This window comes from Quercus lobata, chromosome 10 (assembly GCF_001633185.2).
Source record: "Quercus lobata isolate SW786 chromosome 10, ValleyOak3.0 Primary Assembly, whole genome shotgun sequence".
Classification (NCBI taxonomy): Eukaryota; Viridiplantae; Streptophyta; class Magnoliopsida; order Fagales; family Fagaceae; genus Quercus; species Quercus lobata.
In genome coordinates, this window is record NC_044913.1 from 43,101,821 (window position 1) to 43,115,694 (window position 13,874).

The 13,874-nt window shown below is 32.5% G+C and overlaps 1 protein-coding gene across 1 annotated transcript; it reads right to left on the reverse strand.

Annotated features, from left to right (window-relative positions):
* Positions 1 to 270: 270 nt before the first annotated feature.
* On the reverse strand, positions 271 to 2,708 carry LOC115965533 (ABC transporter G family member 5). The gene has a single exon (XM_031084780.1). The coding sequence runs from the start codon at positions 2,373 to 2,375 to the stop codon at positions 426 to 428; it is 1,950 nt and encodes a 649-aa protein (XP_030940640.1). The 5' UTR covers positions 2,376 to 2,708; the 3' UTR covers positions 271 to 425.
* Positions 2,709 to 13,874: the final 11,166 nt, after the last annotated feature.

Consider the following 13,874-nt stretch of genomic DNA (forward strand, 5'->3'; position numbering starts at 1 on the left):
CAGTTGCAGATTGTTAGGAATTCAATGTGGTCTGGATCCTCCAGTTATTCAGAATATTAAGCATTTTGGGGACTTAAAAAGATAGATGGACCAAGCCTTTAGAAACCTTGTTACACGAACAAAGTGCTGCAGTGTGTTGGTTTTTCCTTCACAATGAAAACTTTCTTTTGTTTATCATCTTAAAAATCGATAGGCCGAGAGAGAGAGAGTCACATATCATTAAGAAATATAGAAAATAAAAAACCAACATTTCATGTTAGTACAATCTGGTGACAGATATTACATATCTTCTTTTATTATTATATATGTGATTTTTCTTCTTTGGATGCTATCTTAAGTAAAGTCCAAAACATGTGAACATTGAACAATGTTTTCAACAACTCGTGAGAGAGAGAGAGAGAGAGAGAGAGATTTCACTATATTCTTCAGACAAGGGAATCCTTGAGCCCTCTCTGAGAGCATCTACACCTAAGAATGACGTAAGAAATAAACCTGTAAAGCAATATGAAGCACACCATAACCATCACATTTCTCCACCTGCTTTCCTCCCCATAGCCTTCTTCTCTAAGCACATCTTCTCCACTCACCATACATGTCCCAAACATGTACTCCAAGCACTTGTCTGAATTGGAGAACTCATTTATTAGAAACCCTTCAAATGGATACTTGAACAATGATATGTAATGCATGAAAATCCAATAATCTGGAATTCCATGCTTTGATATGAAGTAACCAGAGAAGAGAAAGAAGGATCCCATGACACCTCCAATCACAGAATTGCCGACGATGAAATTAGGCACTAGAGCACTGAAACATACCACAACAGAATTTGCCGTATACAGAATTAACCAAATCAGCAACAAGAAGTGCAAAAAGGCCATGAAATTGTGATTGAGTCCAACGAGCCAGTATAAGGGTATTGTGAATAAAATGGCCAGGATTAGCAGAAATGGCAAGTAAACTAGTCCATTGGCTATGGCATAGGATGAGACTCTGTAGCTTCCACTAGAGGTCTCCTTCATAAGAATCTCCCTCTCTTGCAAAAATATTGGCAAAGCTTCTGTGGTGCATGATAACAGAAAAGTCAATATAAAAGCAAATAGACCTACCCTTTCTTGAGCTCCAACCAAGTCATCTTTTAGATTGTAAAAGATGGAGCCTAGGACAAGCCCAGAAATCAGCATTTGAATTGTCCGGCATGCGAAGAGCTCCTTGGTCCGGAAGATATTTTTCGAGAATCTATGAGTGAGAATTATGGTTTCTTGCAATCTAGAGTTGGCAAAGCCACAAGGGAAATCGATACCATTAACATTGATGATTTCTTCATCAATAACCTTGGATTGTTGAAAGAGCTGTTGTAGTGTGCACTTACCGCTTCTACACTCACCTGGTTCATCTCTTTTCTTCTGTTGTGTTGTTGATGGCAACTGTGGTAGCATTTGTTGGTGGACTGGCTTAGACTTTTGCTGCTGTTGAATGGCTTCAATGGATTCAATGGCAAATTCAACAACATTGACATGAAGAGGAAGCTCTAAACCCATTAGCCTCAAGTTCACACCAAGCTGATCCACTGTGCCCTGGTGCAAGGCACATCCATTAGCCAACAGTAGAATTGAATTGAACAACTTCACAATACGAGACCCTGGTTGGTGGATACTGAGAATTATGGTTCTGCCTCGGGTTTCAGCCATGGACTTGAGCATGTCAATAATTTGAAGCGCTGATGTACTATCCAGACCTGAAGTTGGTTCATCAAGAATCAGCACTTTGGGGTCATGTATCACGTCCACGCCAATCGAAACACGACGCCTTTCTCCACCAGATATCCCACGAACTCTGTCGTCTCCAACACGAACCCCAGCTACATGACTCAAGCCAAGCTCCTGAATCAATGACTTCACCCTGGAGCTCAGCTCAGCTGGTGGAAGCCTTAACCTTAGCTTAGCACTAAACATTAAGGTTTCTTCCACTGTAAGTAAAGGAAATAGGGTGTCCTTTTGAGTGACATACCCTGATATTTTCTTGAACCCAGCTTTGTCTATAGGCTTTTGGTTCACAAAAATGGAACCACTTTGTGGTGTGTGTTTCCCTGCTAGGATTTCTAGTAGGGAAGACTTTCCAGCTCCACTTGGACCGACAATGGCTAGAATCTCCCATGGTTTTGCCTGGCAGTTCACGTCCTTTAACACTTGGCGGACTCCGGGGCATGGACATAGTTCTTCAACCTTGGCTTGTGGTTCTTCAGGTTCTTGAACCACTTCATGATGACTCTTTTGTGGCTCTCTGCTAAAGATCTTAAAAGGGTGCTCTCTTTTTTGTGTTTGAATCTGATAGTTGATGCCTATTGCTTCAATCTCACAGCCTTGTTTCTTCATTGAAGATGCACTCTTTTCTCTCTCTTTTTTCTTTACTCACTTGGGTTTCTCTAGCTGATCAATTTGTGTAGTACTAGTAAGTACTCTCAACTGATTTTTTTCTTGTTTATTTTCTTATTTAATCCCTGGTTTTGGCTTCAACTACGAACTGTGAAAACAGTGAGTAGTTTAGGCAAAGACACTTGGGTCCTCGGGTTTCTATGGATGGTTCACGTGCATCTTTTGCTACAGATATTTTGTCATGGAAATTTGCATAGTTCACGTTGTAAAGTTTGTATGGCTTCCAGGCTCCAGCTTTTAGAGACAAAATAATGCCTCCAATTTTTTCCATGCTTTACCTTAGAGACCCCATAATAAAATATTTTTTTCATTCCATCAGACTTCTTTGCATTATTAGTATTAAGGACCATAGCTCTAATTGCTGAAATTTTTGTAGACGACTCACCATCTTTCTTTCCAAATATCGGATTCACATACCAATTAGGAAAAATCTCCAAAGAAAACTAATCTAAATGCCTAGGTAGCATGTGGTCCAGCCTTAGAGCGATGTCAATGTTCATTTACGAAACCGAAACTTCAAATACATCCCATAAACTGTCTTGCTATGTCGCAAATACAAAGTTTTTAGGCTGCCTTCATACAATTAGGGGAGCCTGCTACATATATATATATATATATATATATATATACACTCAAAGACAACCACCTAAAGTTGTTACAAAGATAACTTTTTTTGATAATTTGGTAATTGGAGATGGGGAAATTCAAACCCTGAATATTTTTGTTAGAAACACCAAAAGGTGCCGACCACTTAAACATGGCTAAATTATTATCACGGTGCACCAAAAGACGAGAACAAAGAACTTAGGCCTGAATCAACTAAGTTAGCTAAACGACTAAAATAGGCAGTAAATTACTAAATTCAACCAACCGACTGACATAATTACTTGGTTTGGGACAAAAAATCTATTAGCCTATTTTGCATCAGTATGTCATGTAAGAATTTGGCTTCGGTTTATCCCTTTCTTGCTTTGCATAAAATGTTATATATTTAGTTTTTATTTTGGGTAGAAAGAGGAGACGTTTTATTTGATTAAGTAGTAGTTACAAAAGTTGGTCCATTTGTCATTTTTGGACAGAGTCTAGCGTTCAAGGTCAAGGATGTTAAGGAACACTCTGTAGGAGTGCTTATTTTCCAAAAGATCCCATATATAGGGATAAGTTACAAAAGTAGGACATTGTGCATATTCCACTAGGCTGCTTCTTTGCATTACTTCTCTCTTGGCCAAGCCATCTGCGATGCTGTTAGCTTCATGAAAGATGTGACGTGGTAGGACGGTCCACGCTTTGCTTAGTAGGGCCCTGCAATCACAAATTAATGAAGTCATAGTCGGAGCCGTAATCTCATTTGATGTTAACCAACATATCACAATTTCAGAATCAATTTACAGGTCTATAAATTTGTAACTAAGTTCCCAGTCAATTAATAAACCTTGTCTAACTGCCCATAATTCTTGTAGCATTATTTGTGACAAAACCTTGTCCATATTCTTCCACTCTAGAATAAAAACATGAATTGTTTTTCGTGTGTGTGTATATATATATATATATATATATATATAATGTGGGGTAGGGAATTATGCGTTTCCAAATGCACAGATGACAGAACAATGAATCATATAAAAAGTAATCATCACAACACCATTATTGGAACAACTGGATAAGATTTTCCATTTTGTTAGGACATTACAATAATAATCTTATAGGTAAGCCAGCGGTTTCTCTTCCAACGTTTGAATGTCAAAGTATATATCAAGAAGTGGAAATGTATAAGATCATAGATGATTGTGAGAGTCATTCTTGTCTCTTGAACTTTTAGCTTTGATTAAGAGGTAAAGAACGAAATGAAATCCAGTCAAGTTGTAGATTTAAATTTTGCTTAGTGGAAAAAAAAAAAGAACTCGTGCACCCAAGAATTTCTAAGATACAGCGATTTAAACATAGAATGTAGAAGTAGATTAGTTAGTTCAACTTGTAAAAAATTTTGTTGTCAAATAAAAGATTTGTGGCTTGAACCCCATTTACACCAAAAATCAATTAGTGTCTTGGCTTGATGATATAAAGTAATCATAATAGAACGGATGTTATATGTTGAAATTTTATTATATTATAAAAATATAAATAAAAATAAAAAACATAGAAAGTGGAAATTACCAATGTACTGTCATTAGAGGGTTTTAATTAAAATTTATGCCATTTCTGTCTAAACATTGGCTTTTGAAATGCAATGCTTTGGCTTAATTTTTTTTTTTTTTTTTTTTTAATTTTTAAATCCAAGCAAGCTTCATTAGAAAACAACGTTACAGAATACAATTCAAAGCATTAATCTTGATCACATTCACAAATTATTCAGGTAAGGACATTTCATTGAAAACTCCTGCCACCTATTATTAAGTCCCCATTTGGCTAAGCAATGAGCTGCTCTTGATTAATAGTAACGTGAAGATGCAAACAATCAATAGTAAGGGTTAATCATGTCATTATATGAAACACAATTAGTAAACCCTCGTAGCACGTTCGAGTTACACGTAGGAGTAGGAGGACCCTAGGAATTGGATGAAAACAAGAGGCAATGGGCCAGTGGCCCCCAGTGGTCCTCTAATTTGTGACTGAAATTACACTAACACTTTTGTGGCCCCCCAAAACATCTGCACCTTGAAAACTTTGCAATTAATATGCTTTTCTATTTCACGCTTTGGTCCATAGTCTCGATAATATAATGTTTTTAATGCTTTTGGTTACATATGTCACTATTTGCTCACCTACCGATGCATTATAGTGTCCAAACTTTTTTTTTTAATCACTAGATAATTTCATTGAGAATAACTCAATAGCTTTGTTATCTTTAATTTTTATAGTTATATGATAGGCTAATTCTTGTTACACACATTTTTTATACATTTTTTTGCATTTTCAAAATATGAAATTATAAAATTATAAAATTGCATTTTCAATAATAATTTCACATTTTTATCTTAAAAAAAAAAAAGATTTCAACTTACATAATATTGAATATCTCATATACACGTTATATATGTAACTATCACGTTTTAGACTATAAGCCACCTCAATCAACCTTACATCTCATTTCAATCAACCTTACACCTCACTCTTGGCATTTACGTGATGTACCTTTCAAGTCACATATATATCGTCCGGCTAAAGAAATTACCACCTCTAATTATAAGTGCCCCCACACACCAACTATTGCCAAAAAAGTAAAATCTTAATTTGTGGTTGCAAATTTTCTCTGGTAAAGTAACATCTTTATTTGTGGTTGCAAATGGTTACCAAGAATATGATGACATGGAATGAATCTCTTTTGTGGATGAGAAGAGGAGAGAAGATCTTATTTGGCATCCATTTCTTGTGGCTTTTCAATGCTCATTTGTCCTCTATTTTGTTTTTACTGCATTTCATTTTTTTTGTTTTCTAAATATTTTTCTCTTACAAATTACAATGGTGCTGATTTTTGTCCTAAAGTGTTATTTTTATTATTTTATGGGATATATGTAGCACCCGTGAACTATCTTCTGTGTGGTCAATCAAGGCCCTTTGTGAACCCCACTTGGCATTTGCCACCACCTGCCCCACCAATGAACAACTCATTTCCTACACATCTGTAACCCGTGAACCCATTTTCAATTTTCTCTTTTACCAATCATTCAACTTAGGTATCAAATGCTTATCTCGAATTGCTTCACTTGCTGAATGGTTTAAGCAATAGCCAACGTTCTAGTAATATACATGATATTACTTATTGTTGTCATGTAGTGTGACGTTGATGAGTCTATACTGAAAACCCCATTTTTAAATTAAGAAAAAAAAAAAGTATCAAATGCTTACCATAGGTAATCTGAGGTTTGATTTGATGGGAAATCTGTTTTAGAACTCCTAATTGTTGTCTCAGAGTCTCAGTCTGGCTCAGTTTTCTAATTGGATAGAGTTCTTATAAGAAATTGCCGGTTTGTTTAATACTTCTTCTCTAGCAAGGAAATGATTTGGAACTTTGTAATAGTTTATTTAGCTGTAGCCTTCTCTAGGGATTTGGATGTAGGTAATAGTTTTAATCTTTAACTTTTAAGGATTTGCAGAGCTCATTATTAGTGGATTTCCCATGAGAATGCGTTTGCTGTGATCCATTACCATTTTGCTAGAATTGCAAATGATTCCTTGAATCTTGATAATGTGGTGGTTGTACAAATCAAAATCTTTTTGTCCTAGTTTTGGTGCTCTAATAGCTTGATAATTTATTTAGTGAGTTGTATTTTGGGCAATTCTTGACATAACTCTCGAAGAGAAACTATTTAGTATTATTAGAGAAGAGTAGTATAGACTGTATAGCACTCATTTTTCTTATATAATAGTGAGTTGTATTAATAAATTGAATGGTAAGATTTATTATTCATTTGAAAGAATAGAGTAACCACATTGTTGTATTCTAAGACTAAGACTATGAGTATCTAATAATTTTCTTATTTCAATTTTTTTTATTCTCTCTCTAAATTAAAACATAGGGAAATGTTAATGAATAATCTAAGGGTATTGATTTAATAACTATTTTTAGAAACATTTGTATAGGTAAATAATAAAGCAATTAATTTTTTTTTGTAAGCTAGTTATATTTCCAATGAAAGTGGTATTAAAATTTTTTTAATATAATTTATTAACAATTGTTCTAAGGACACCCATTAACATTACCCTAAAACATATAGATGATAGAGGTTAGAATATATTGAAGATTCAACAATAATGAATAAATCTCACGCGCATTCAAGATGACTCTAGGGACTTCTTGTTTGAAATTTATATATATATATATATATATTTTTTTTTTTTTGGGCATCGAAAACCGAGCATCACATTGCATGAGGAAAGGATGTGAAGCTTTACCTACAACTAGAACGGTGCATTTTTTAGTATTTAATTTTATAATTTTATATATTGAAAGAGGGGATTTAATATGAACATTTACATTAAAAATACTAGGATGTGCTACAATACTCTTAGCATAATGATGCCTAATTAATTGATTCTAGAACCTCACAATCCTTCTTTTGTCACTAAGGATTCTCTAAATCACAAGGAAAACAAATATTATGCAGGATCCTAGCAAGAGAGAGAAAATAAATTATTTACTGATTGTTTAGTGATTATATATCTAGAATAGTTGAATTAGAATTTAACGTTTACATTAACATGTGATGGGTTCTTGTGAATTTCAAATTTTTACTCTTTGGAGAAATTTGGATCCATGGCATTGGCCATTTGAAATTGAATGATAACTCCGAATTCATATAAAATACAGTATACGATATTATCTAAATCTCTTAAGTCCAAATACGTGTTATGTTAATAGTTGGTTTGTTGTAAGAATCCAATTGACCCTAAAAATATATTTTTAATCAATCTTGTAAAGTATTATTTTTGGAACTTAAAATTTCCAAAGTCTCATCCAACAGTTTATGCACAATTTCTTAGGAACCCAACAAGAATATCTAAATTGGGAAGAAGAGTACAAGATTATACGGAAATTACCTTCTTCTTCTTCATCTTCTTCTTCTTTTTTAATTTTTTTTTAATATAAATAGAATAAAAACTCGTTCTGTAATATGTATAAAAACATAACATTTATGCCATCATTAGTCAATCTACACATTAGCCTTATATATATTAGGATTGACTAAGAGAGGAATTAGTAATACATTTCCCTACAAATAAATACTTATGCAAGTTGCATGATGATTTACAATTAAAATATGAATTAATTAACAGATAATTAACACTGGATTCCATTCCTTGTTCCTTGGGAATGGGTTGTCTTTGGTTAATTAGCACACTGGTTTGTCCTCATTCACTAATCATGTGCTGAAATTCATGTTCTGTACAGTTGTAAACTTGTGTTAATTAAGCTTAACCTTCTTCTTTATTCCAAAAATGGAATAGAGAAAGGCTTAATTTCTTGTAATCTGAATAAAGAGACGACAAAAAAAGTGAGTCAAAGTATCATATAGTATGTAAATGAATTCAAGTTTTAAACAAATTGAACTTGATTTGTTTGAGCATCAACAATTCAAATAAGACATTCTGGTGGTTGTGGTGGCAATTCAAACTGACATTAACACAAAAAAAAATAGGATTATCTCTATTCTTTAACCACTAAAACTGTAGGCATTTGCTATATTCATTAATTAATGTATTTTGATATTTTTAGTACTTGTCCTGAGGCCACCAACTGTATTACTAATACTGCTTAATTATTATAAATAAATAAATAAATAAAACTTTTTAATTGTGTTTTTTTTTTACTCCTTCAGATGAATGTAGCTTAGTACTGCACTGAAAGATGCAACAACAAAGAAATAATAATCTTGAACAGTATATTAATTGAAGACAAAATGTAATGCAATAAATTAAGGATTATTCTTTTCATTTTTTTCTTCTTCAATCTCTTAATAGTTCTAGTTGTATCTACATTTTGCTAACAAATCCTAACACCCTATTCCAATTTAAGAATGGGACCACTGAAAGGTATATCATGGTGCCACTTCTACAATCAATGGGAAGGACATTTTTCTGTTCTATTGCCTATCTCTACTTTGAAATTTTCTAAGACTCCAATCTATCTCGTTTTTCTCTCTCATGAAAACAAGTATGTAATATCAAGCATCAAACAAGTAAGCAGCATGTAAACTCTTGCTATTTAGCATGCAAACAAAAGAGTATAGCAAGTACCCACCCCCTTTGTTTGTGTGTGTGTGGCCCTACAGCTGTTCAACACTCATTGCTCAAGGCCTGAACCTCTCCAAAGGGGGCATGCACCAATGAAACAAGTGGTAGGTCACTCATAAGATAAGACCCTAATGGATCTTGATGAAAGATATCTTGTCATTTTTGCTTTCTAGACCTTTCCAGTAGTCCAAAAACTGATTGACTTATCCCATCCCTCTCTTTTTTCGGAATCCAGACAGTAATATTAGGCCAAACGCCAAGCTATGCAAGATAGTGAAGCTTCCCAAAATTCTATTTTTCTCATTGTAGAAAGCACCAAAAATGTATCAACTTTAGTTTCAATGAACCAACAAAAGTTTGGTTAAGTGTGTTCAAGTTCAACATTGTGTAATGTCAAATTGACAATGCGAATTGCTGCTAGTCCAGCCCACTGTAATTGTATCAGACACTCAAAACTGATAACTCCCTCTTTCCTACTCATCTCTCTCTCAAACGAGAGCAAGCACACACACACTTATGGAGATTGGATTTGAGTATTCAATTTAATTAAAACAAGGTTGGCAAGCTTTATTTAATATTCTAATACTCTTTGATTCTCAGCAATAAGTAATGCCTCCTCTTAAATTACAGTTACACACCACAATAAAGAATCTTCCACAACTCATCTTTTGTGAGACAACAATTATTAAACTTTAGAAAACTATGGTCGTCCTACTTCACCACCATAGCCTTATATTAGGTTAGGATTGTCCTTATTATAAAGGAATCCAGATGGGCCTCAACGAAAAAACAGCAGTCATTAATATTTCAAGGACATTGACACCACTTACATAGACTTCAATACATTTTCTTCAATCATCAAGTTGCGTTAGTCATGTCTATGATAATATTGGTTACAAAGATGAGTACGACTGGAGAATGTACTTGAGAAGCCAGTTATATATATATATATATATATATATATATATTGAAACGTGGTTGACCTGGTTGGACCATATCCTAAAATTAAAATTAGCAACACTGATCTCGATTGGATCTATGGCGCCAGAATCAAACATGTTTGCAAAATAATAATAATAACAATATAATAATTCAAAACTATCAATATAACAATCGGAAAAGGATCCTAATCCTAAATAAGTTTTTCTGTGGAAGTGAACTGAAAAGAAAGCAGAAATGCATCTCTTGTTTCTTTTCCAGCAGTTGCAAACTAGAAATACCTTGCTGCATCTATTTAATATTTAATAATTAAAGCATAACATTTTTTGTTGTCACAATCTTATTGAACTACATTAGCATCCTATTTTAGTCCACTTAGATTTTGTCCATTTTTGTTTCTCAAAAAAAAAAAAAAAGATTTTGTCCATTTTCGTTTACTTCGGTCTACTTCAGTTTAGTTTGGTCCATTGTGGTCCACTTCGGACTAGTTTGGTCCACCTTGGACCATTATCGGTCCATTTCAAACCAATTCGCTCCATTTGTCCATTTTAGACCACTTTGATGATGCTTTGGGAGATAAGTTTGTATAGAAAGATGAGTTGTTTCATTGACAATTATGACACATTTTTAGCATAATGTTAGTAGGTTCTTGATAAAATTACATTTTTCTTATATTATTAAAGTCTTGTACTTTTTTTTTGGTAATATAAGTGATGATATTTAATTATAAATGCTTCATTTTTAGGCCATTTAAGATATATAAAGGATGAATCGTTTGAAAGGAACATAAGAAACAAATTCTAACCACACATTACATTATTTATAAAATATGTCAACCTTATATAATAATTGAATGTAAAATGCATTATATTTCTTTGAAAAAAAGACTTTATTAAATTTAAAACACTTTCAAATACCAAATATAGATAGCTTAATTTAGAAATTTTAATATATTGTATGAACTATGCTTTGTTAGAAACTAATCATATCATTTTAAAAAGGATTTGGGACTAACACTTATAAGTATTGTTATCTATTTTCATTTTCACTTAATAAAAAAAAATCGTGAAATTTTTTCGCACATCTCGCAGGTACATGACTGTGGCTAGTATTGCTTAATAGTTAATACAAAGAAAATTGGACAACTTGTTCAATGACCAAGAACTTGTAAAAGTTGTATGTATCCGTACTAATTGGCCTAAGCCTACTTTCCCTGCCTGCCGTTTTGCCTTTGCTCCATACGCATAGAGGAAAATGTTGGAAAAATAGCAATAATCTTGGGATCAATCTGTTGTGACAAACTCTTTGTATATAAGCATATATATAAAATGATATAGTTATCTTCCAACCCAATTGGAAGAATCTTTGTTCAACCCATTACCCAGTGGTTAAAATGACCATCTACTCTGTTTTTGTTTAGATGACAAATTAAGTTATTGTAGGGAGATGGTTTTTTGGGCCCAAATAACATTGGGCCATGGGTGAAAATAAGCCCAATATAAGCTAGCCCACTTTAAGGATAAGCCTCACTAAAAGAGCCAAACCTCGGACCACGGATCAGACAATATGTCACCTTGGATCCGAGGATGAAACTCACCAAGAACCTCATCTGAAGACAAGACTCTTATCAAACCAACAAAGACGAAGTACCCATCAAGCTTCCAAGTAAAAATTCTGGAATGTACGAGATTGTTCGAGGAAGCTTGCTGAAACTTATTGATAAATCTACAGTCATGCCTGCATTAATGAGGCTCATATGCCTGGCATAGTCACATTTATTATTGAGTGACTGGCCTGAATAGTGTAAAGAGCCCCAAAAGACTCTATTCATCATAAAAGTAAGGAAGGAAGAACCTGGTCAAACATAAAGATCTCCAGTAGTACATGGACAACACATCCTTGTGCTAGATGTAGGACAAATATAAGGGAGGATAAGGGCAGAAATGGGGGGACATAGAAAAAGAAATTAAAAACTTAGAGTGAGAATCACAAAGAGTAAAAGGGAGCTTTACAACACCTTCAAGAGCTTGTTCTTGATAGGAAAATTGTAACACCTTTCACATACTTGAGTAATATAACTTTTTACATATATGCTTGTTCTTGTTTAAATCTCTTATTGTGATTATCATTAGTCCATAATACAAATTAGTTGTCTCAAGTTAAGTTGATTTTCCATTTTTAAACCGCACGGTTATCTAAATTAGTCACATAATTGTCAAGAATTTTGTATCAATGACTGTGTTTAGGTCTCTTGTGGCAAAGAATTTCGATTTAAAACTCATCTCTTTCATTTGTTATAAACAAATCATATAAATTTTAAATGTCATGTAACAAATTAATATACGTGGATGACTAAAATCACTCTATTTTTAATTTAATTTTATTTAGATAGTTCCAAATAATTCATATGATTTTCAAATCTATAAGATAATAATTTATGTGTACAAGGATCTATTAAAATTTTTAATAAAATCATATGACCATCAAATATGTCGGTTAATAACTTAGTGTACAATGATCTATTAAATCATTTAATCAAATAATATGGGTATCATATCAAAGATATGAGTTAAAATAAAAAGTGTATGATATGATGGACTAGAGAGGTTTTCAAACGAGTAATTATACATATACAATAATTTGGAATTATATTATGTTATAATCTCTCCTATTAGGTAATAGTGAGAGGAGTGAATATGATATTATTGTAACTTACTTATAATCCTATGCATATGCATGAATACACTTAAATATATAAAATAAGATGCATAATATAATTTAAATACTATTGATAGTCATTTTTATATTTTGTTAACTCTTTAAAAAATTTTGTAAGGATATTATTAGTAATAAAATGTAAAATTTTCATTTTATTTTTATAATTATTGTAAAGTACTTTTTTTAACTATTCATTTATTCTAAACTTTTTGGTTTTTGTACTTAATAACTCAATTTGATGAATATTTATGATGTGGTCTCACATTTGATTCTAAAATTAAGAAATAAAACTCTTTAAGAACAAATAATTTAAGACATATGACGCAAAATTGGAACTCTAATTTGAAATTCTAATTTCAGTTTCTCTCAACTTTACCTATTATTATATATATAGATATATAGATTTGGAAGTACTCAATAATTTTCCATTTGGAATGTTGTCTATTTAAAATTTTGGAGAAACTTTTTTTAAGGAAAATGACATTTACATTTTAGAATTTAGGGTGTTTGATACATTAAATTGTGTAGTTTTAAAATACGATAAATTAAACTTGAATTTTTAACAAGTAGATAAAATTAAAAACTTTTTTGTTTTTAAAATAATAAATAAAATTCTACAGTTTCAAAAAATTAAAAACTTTTTTGGTGAGAAAATATGTAAAATAACAAATTAAACTTTTGGTTTATATTAAATTCCAAACACAAAACTTTACACTTAATTGCGTTGAAGTTCCCCCTCAAAAAAAAAACAAAAAAAAAATTGCGTTGAAGTTCAGGGGTTGTTTGGATTGCAAATTTTGATAACTCAATTCTCAGTTTCCATAACTCATAACTCAAAAATGATGGGACTTATAGCAAAAAGGTTGTTTGGCAAACGATAACTCTGTTTCCATCACTCAATTCTCTGATTTTTTGAGTTATGAGTTATGGAAACTGAAAACACATTTTGGCTGTTTTCAGTTTCCATAACTCATAAACCCACAACCGCAACTTTTGACCATCTTTTAACTTTTTTTTATTATTTCACTTGTTCGGTCTTTAGTTTTGGTT